An 8,060-nucleotide genomic window follows, 5' to 3' on the forward strand; every position below is an offset into this window, starting at 1 on the left:
CCTCTACTCCCTGCTGCCCCAAGGCCGGGGCCTCGGTTGACCTTGTAAGATATACCGTGCCCTGGATGAATGACCTGTGAGAACCTTCACAGACCTACTTAGAAAAAAATATATTTAGAACATTCATTTTTGGCATTATTCACCCGAAATAAACATTCGCAGGTATTAGCCGGGTGAAGGGCCCTGCAAATTGTTTATAAAATTGTCTGGGTGTCACTGTACTGATCGCGGTGATTTTACTTTCTGTTGTAGGTGGTGTATGTAGATCTCCTTCTGGTGGGCTCGTCAGGTAAGTGGTGCTAACGGAACATTTCCAAATCCAATCCAATCTTCAGAACCCAACATGTGTATAGGTTCTAGACTTGTGCGCCGTCAAAAAAAATGAGTTTCGTTTCGGAATATCCGTTATTTCGTATTTCGTAATTCGTGTCCGAAACTCAATTCGGATTCGTACGAAATACGGATTTTCGTTAGTTTCGTCACATTTTCGTAACTTTACGAACATTCGTTACGATGAAGTTAAAAAGCAAAAATACCTTTGTTAATATTGGAGTCGATGGTAACGGAATTCCGTATTTCAGATTTAAAAAAAAAAAAAACTACCATCGACTCCAATATTAACGAAGGTATTTTTGCTTTTTAACTTCATCGTAACGAATGTTCGTAACGGAACGAAAATCAGTTAACGGAATTTCGTATTTCCTGCCTGTGTATTGTAATGCGACTCTCAGCAGCAGAAGAGAAAACCTCTGATTGGTCAACCAAACAGTCATTTTTTTTTTTTTTTTCCGAAATACGAAATTCCGTTAACGGATTTCGGATCCGAATTGCGTATTTCGGATAAAAAAAAAACAAAAATCTTGTCATGTTGTTCAACCTCAGTCACAGGGGTAATATTAGTTCCCGTTTCAACGAAATTCGGATCCGAAATTCGTTAACGGAATTTCGTATTTCGGATATAATTCGGAAACTGCCATTCGGATTTCGGATGCTTCCGAATCTACGAATTTCAGGAAATTCATACGAATTTTGATTCGTAACGAAACGAATCGCACATGTCCAATATGTTCTTTCTATTCGCTTCTTCCCATCGTGTCCCACCATTGGAGATAAAGCAGCGAGAATCACATGTTGTACATACTGGGGGGAATCTATCAAAACTGGAGCAGACAAAATCTGGAGCAGTTGCCCGTGGCAACCTTTACAGTTCTATCTGAACGTGGCAGAGTGTACAGTCGGATTGCTACACGTGTGGTCTATTCTCTCACGCTTGCAATAGCTAATTAACATGAACATATAACTCTGAATCAATCTGATACTTCCACTCTTTAATTACCCCTTCGAGCAACTGACACACATTGCTAGCACCCAGTGACCATAGTGGCCCTATGTGGTCTAGAGGGGCTACAGAGAGGGGGGAACCATGAGGGGTGAGCTGTCTGTCCACGTCTACTGCTTATAACTCGCCTCCCCACCAGCCCGCTGGGACCACTTGCCGCTGCGGTAGTTGGCTGCTCCTCCCCGGCTCTGACGTGTCACAAGATGAAGGGCAACCTGGGAGGAATCCCCTTGCTTGCCATGATGTAGCCGAGATCTGGTAAGTTCAGGGAGGAAGAGCAGAATTGTGCTGGGGGCCGCAATGACCCGGGGGGGATGGTGATTTGTGTGTGGAGGAGAAATTTGGGAGGGAAGGTGAGGACTCGTGCCGGGAGGAGAGATTTTGGGTGGGGTGAAGATGCTCTCACATGTGGCAGAGCAATTGAAGAATATTTTATGGCACATGGGACAGTGGCAGATACGTGCCATGCATACAGCACGTGGGCTCGGGTTTTCTTTACCGTGTCCCTTTACGCATCTTGCCCACACCCATTGTTCACTAAAATGTTTCTTCTTGGAGTGCTCCAAGGTGCGCCAGGTCCTAGCAGAGCCCCTGCTCTGTGGACTGAGCCTCTGATGGCTGCCCTAAGGGTCCAAAGCAGCCAATTTTGAGGGCTTCTAATTGGACACATTGACACCAATAAAACTTTTGGGGAGGGTTCTAATTGACCACCAATATAAGGGGGCATATTTCCTCCCTCCGACCATCAATGCAGGGGAATAGTTTTCCTTCTATTGGCCACCAGTGTAAGGGGGCATTCAAAACCATGTTTGTGGTGGTAGAAGACAATGCTGTGGCCCCGGGCCCCATGACTCTGGTAATTTGGATGATGTTCAATGACATTTTATTTTCTCTTTCTGTTTGGCGAGGGGGGCCCTATAAACATTTTGCTCTGGGGCCCTATAAACATTTTGCTACGGGGCCCTAAGATTACTAGTTGTGTACCTGCTGGTATTATAAATAAAGATGCTCATAAAATATTGATAATTCGTGTATTAAATGAAGATCACATCAAAGAAATTCAGAATGAGACATTGTATAGAATATTCATTGTTATCTCATATTTCCGCCTCCCCCCACAGATAACACTGAAGTGGTTGCTACCCTCTATAACACTGTCACCCTCCGGTGCTCATTTCCCTTCATACGGGGGTCAGAAGGCCTGTCGGTGGTCTGGGAGAAGAACGGCGGGGGAAGATGGATCGTACACAAGTTCATGAAGGGTCAGGACCAATTGGAGGATCAGGATATAAAATACAAGGAACGCACGCAATTGTCTAAAGACTTCTCAGAAGGGACGGTGGAGCTGACACTTCGAGGTGTCACCTTCAGTGATGAGGGGCCGTATTACTGCCGAGCCGTCAATGATAGAGGCCATGGGGACCAGAAAGTGCAATTAACCATAAACGGTAAGTTCCTCTCCACCCAGCCTATGCCCTGAAATACGCAGCTATTCTGACACTCCAGGTCACCAGCTCCATACTATGCAACCTGCAATGTTCCCACCCTGTTATAAGACCCGCGTCTTCACCCTTTGATGGGGAGCTGGACTTTCCTTACAAGGGCGGATATGGGCCATAAGCCGGACTTTTTTAGGGTGGCTATTCTAACATGAGCAATAAAAGCTCAGTTTTGGGTTCTAAGCTCTAACCCCAGAGGACCCTCTGTTCCCTTAAATGACCCTTTCCAGATGTCTTCAGGCCAGTCACGTGACATGCAAGGTTCTCCACCTCTCCGGACCTTATCCTGGTGGTGGACAGTCCTCAGAGATACAGAGATCGGCACTGAGGTGACAATGTTAGCTCCACTCTCTGCGTCATTACACCGTGAGTGCAGGCCCTGAAGGGGCAGCCCCATGATACCCCCGAACCCTCAGTATGCCCTCAGTCTTCCAGGATAAATGAAGGAAGACTGAGGGCAGCTAGCGGTGAAACGTAATTACTGCATATGACATCAGCACAGCTCCCTGCACTATTGTACTGTGAGCCCATGCTGATGTGATGACACACCCCCCCCCCCAGTGGGCGGGTCCATGACGCCCTGGGCTCACAGGAACTGGGCTGAATGATGCTGGTCATATAAGGACCAGCAGCTGGTGATGGAGAGAAGCTTCTGCATGGGACAGTGCTGGAGACATGTTGAGTAATGCCGTGAGCCTTTTCTTTTTGTTAAACCCCCGGGCAATGTATTTGTAGCGATAACTCCCCCCGCAGGGAGCCGCTGTTCGCCCGGTCCACATCTAGGTCGGTCTCAGGGGTTGATTTCCAGCTGCGCCCCATTAGCCCTAACCGCCCTCTTCTGTTGCCCATAAATTGATGTCCACTTTAGTAGTAGAATGCTAAGGAACAGTTTATTGAACATCTTCTTAGGGAGAGAGGGTATGGGCGGGGAGTTCTAGGTGTCTAGGGGTGACCATAAGAAGCTCCAGACTCACCGGACCTTGCAAGAGTAGTAATGCAGATCCACAATCTAGGAAAGGAACACTGACCATGCTCTGAAGTCCACATAGATCGAGGGCACTTCAAGAGCCTGTACTGGTCCTGGTTCTTCTCTTCTTTCCATCTCTCAGGCCTCCTCCATGTTGGAGGCCTCAGGAAAACCTCTTCCCTCACTTCAGCCCATGTCCGCCTCGGCCTAGCCCGGGGGGCAGGCTGAACAGGACCCAGCCCTAATCCATGGCTGGTCCAGGCGAGAGAGAGAGAGAGAGCACATGGCAGCTCCCACCAATATATGTACACTCTCCCAGCATGCACCACTGAATGTAAGAAGCCCAGTGGTTGGCTGCTGTACTGTACACACATTACAGTGTCTCCTATTGGCTGTCCCACAATATGACAGGGTCACACTCCACCCAGGGGGGGGGTACAGGCAAGGCTAGACACCTGGGATTAACCATATAATTGCCACTACAAATCCAGCCAGGCTGTCTACAGCCCCCGGCTATCACTAAATGCATAGTAGTCACATCACAGAAGGTGACGGGCGCTACATATTATTCCTACAAAATATAAAACGGAAGTGTAATGGTAACATTGTCTCTTTTATTTTTAGAATTAAATGCAGAGGAACCTATGGTTACCGTCGCTCACATTGATGGCAAAAAGCGTCTGAAGTGTATTGAAACTGGCGCGTTCCGGGTTCCCGAGGTCAGGTGGTACGACAGGGAGGGCAAGGATCTCTCTGCACATGTAACACATAACATAACTGTCCTCGGGGACGGCAGGATGAGGGTGGAATCCGTGCTTGACCTGGATGTGGAGACAAATGCACATTACTTCTGTCAAGTGAAAGAGGGGAGACTGAAGAGGACCGCCCGAGCTGTGATATCAGGTATTGTGACCCAACAAAGTCTCATGTGATGGGGGGGATCGCAGCAAAAAGCAGCCCAGAGGTGCAGCCAGAAGACCAGAACAGACTCAGCACTGGTGTTGCCAGTGCTGAGCACATAGATGCAAAACAGGAGAAAAGTCCTACAACTCCGAGTCACCAGCACACAACTCTGAGCAGCACTCATCAACAGTTTTCAGCAACTGTCAATTTCCAAGCATTAGAATTCCAGCATGCCAGGGAAACATAAGGCACCGTAGACCTTAGCCTGTTCCTTTCCCTTTAAAGGAGAACTATGAGGGGGGAGGGGGGGGGGGTTTTCACTCACCTCATAGTTCTAGCCGACCTGTGACAATGAGACTGTCACAGGTCGGCTCAGTAGATCCGGAGGTGAGCGAACACATACCGGCGTTCGCTCACCTCTCGATCCTGTCACGGCTCTCTGCCGTGACAGGGGAGGGGCTGGATTCCCCCCGCTCCGACCCGCAAGCGCTGACTGGCTGAACGGACGGGGCAGGGGGCGGGTACAGCTGGCTCTGCCTATAAATAGGCAGAGCCAGCTGTCACTCACGCAGCTGGGCGGATCCAGACACAATTGTCGGCTTCAGCTGCGGCGTCTCAGTATACCGCGAGCTGTAGCTCCCTATATACTGAGCCTAGGGTATATATACTGATATAGCTCCCTATATACTGAGCCTAGCCCCTCCCCTGTCACGGCAGAGAGAGAGGTGAGCGAACGCCGGTATGTGTTCCCTCACCTCCCGATCTACTGAGCCGACCTGTGACAGTCTCATTGTCACAGGTCGGCTAGAACTATAAGGTGAGTGAAAAGGCCCCCCCCCCCCCCCCCCACATCTGCCTTGTGACGCCACTGCAGTATGTATGTATGTATGTAAGTATGTATGTATATAAAGTGTTAGAGAGTTAGCTAGTACTACCAAGCAGCACACTATATAGTCTATATGAATATCAAAGGCTTTGCAGCTTATTACATTCAATCAGACCTTGAATGCTTATTTCAGATACATGAGCTACAGGGAATTCGGTCGAAACTATTGCTTTTATCTTTATTTGTATTTGGAAAACTATAAGGTGAGTGAAAAGCCCCCCCTCCCCCCTCATAGTTCTCCTTTAACTCCTCAATACACTTCCCCAGTGATGATCAGGCCCAATCTGCTGGTGTTTAGATTGTTGTCCACCAATCACATTGTGTCCATCCCAATCTGAGGTATTAAGGGGAACGCTGTCCACCAATCACATTGTGTCCATCCTAATCTGAGGTATTAAGGGGAACGCTGTCCACCAATCACATTGTGTCCATCCCAATCTGAGGTATTAAGGGGAACGCTATCCACCGATCACATTATGACCCTTGCACCAGCTCAGTGAAGTTGTAGCTTGGGGAGCAGACTTGATCATCTGAGTATATACTATATACAGAGAATTACATTGTCATCCTTCTACATATACTACATTTAGAGCCTCATCCAGAAGGCTCCGTCCTAGGAATCGGCAGGGGAAGGGTTTGCAGGCCGGAGTGTAGAGCAGAACATTGCCATCCATTGCTCCTTCATGAGGCCTGAAGTCCCATATCTCCGAGTCATATTATTAATAATGAGAAGCGTTCACAAGAAACATTGTTTCAGATTGATCTCAGGTGTGGATACAAAGTACCAATGAAGGGATCTCATGGCTGCGGCGTGTCCTCACTACTCGGGGACATCAAAGACCGATCCGTGTGCTGGATATAGAATAGCTGACAATGAGACGCCGCGCATGGAATAGAAGAGAGGAAGATTTTCACAACGTTTCCTATTATATCCGTTGTGAACGCGCACCCCCCGCCCCGCCGCCCCCACCCTCCTTCCCGCGTGATACTTCAACACATAACAACATAGATTCGCATAAAACCACTTCCTGTTTATACCTTGAAGGGTAAAGTGACACTAGACTTTGGAGTTAAATCTTAATAATACATTCCGGAACCTTCACTATGAATAACAATGTATCTTATTTGTGTATCACTCGGCTGCAGATCCTCCAATCATCTCTGACACTGTCCTTCCTTCTGGAGGGTGACTACGTCTGTTCCCCATGCTCCCTGTGTGTGTTGTAGAGTAGTCACCGCTCCAAGCCCCCCCCCAAAAAAAAGATGGACTACAATCTCAATACAAATCAGTAAACTAAACATGAGATTGTAGTCCATCCCGGGGGTGGGAAGAGCTTGGAGCGGTGACTACTTTACAACACACAGGGACCACGGGGAACAAAAGTAGCTTCCTCCTGCCTGCAGCAATCTGATCACTGAGGGACCACGGGCAACAAAAGTAGCTTCCTCCTGCCTGCAGCAGACTGATCACTGGGGGAGGGGAGACTGAGGGAAATGCTTCCTCCTGCCTGCAGCAGACTGATCACTGGGGGAGGGGAGACTGAGGGAAATGCTTCCTCCTGCCTGCAGCAGACTGATCACTAGGGGAGGGGAGACTGTGGAAACGCTTCCTCCTGCCTGCAGCAGACTGATCACTGGGGGAGTGGAGACTGAGGGCTGTCAGCAGACTGGTGATGTCATCTTGTGATGCTTTTGCAGGTTTGAATGGTGTGAAATCTTATTCTCCCATTTCAGCAGCCAATGCAGGTCCTCCCCCTGTCAGCCTGATCTGAAGTTTCAGGTTGTGGGATAACTGAAGGAGGTCTATAAAAGTTTTGAACATTTTAGCAAATATATATATACATTATATGGGCAGAATCAATCAGGAGAACACCGCAGGGTGACAAAGCTGCTCCTCCGTAGATGCAGTACAATGAGCGTTGTCACCCGAGGACAGGAAGCATGTTACTGGCACGATCACCAGGTGAAATATTAAAGGTCTTCTACATCAGTGGCAAGGACCAGTGGCGTAACTATAGCCATAGCAGGCGGCCTGGGCTCCTGCTATGGGGCCCGGGGGTCGGAAGGGGCCCCATTAGGTTGAGACAAATGAAACATAGAAGAGAACACCGAGCTGTCTCCTGTAATGTCTAAGTGTAGGAAAGCCAATGTCAGATGCACAAGAGGAATCCTTGTGTGATTATCCACAGCTCAGAGAGGGGCCCCCCCTCATCACATTTGTGCTACGGGGCCCCATGATCTGTAGTTACGCCCCTGGAAAGTTGCCCCCCCCCCCCAATAGAGGGTGAAGGTGACACCATCCTCCTCCTGGACAGATCTCCCAAAATGTTAAGGAGCCCAAATCTGGTGAGAAGATGATCCTGAGCTTCTGTGTCTTCTCCTGACATTTGGGCTCCTCAACATTCCCAGGGATCCTACCGGCAGGATGATGATGATGTCACCTCCTGTGCTGAGAGTGGTTGGGGA

The 8,060-nt window shown here is 48.7% G+C and overlaps 1 protein-coding gene across 1 annotated transcript in view; it reads left to right on the forward strand.

The window, feature by feature from the left end:
* The first annotated feature begins 2,458 nt into the window (after positions 1 to 2,458).
* LOC108801643 (butyrophilin-like protein 8) overlaps positions 2,459 to 8,060 on the forward strand; it is a 6,144-nt gene continuing 542 nt past the window's right edge. Inside the window, exons 1-2 of the mRNA XM_018573534.1 lie at positions 2,459 to 2,787; positions 4,430 to 4,708. Of these exons, the coding sequence (XP_018429036.1) occupies positions 2,595 to 2,787; positions 4,430 to 4,708 (472 nt within the window). The 5' untranslated portion in view covers positions 2,459 to 2,594. The remainder of the gene's footprint in view (positions 2,788 to 4,429; positions 4,709 to 8,060) is intronic.

This window comes from Nanorana parkeri, unplaced genomic scaffold (genome assembly GCF_000935625.1).
Source record: "Nanorana parkeri isolate BGI_ZX_2015 unplaced genomic scaffold, ASM93562v1 scaffold2417, whole genome shotgun sequence".
Classification (NCBI taxonomy): domain Eukaryota; kingdom Metazoa; phylum Chordata; class Amphibia; order Anura; family Dicroglossidae; genus Nanorana; species Nanorana parkeri.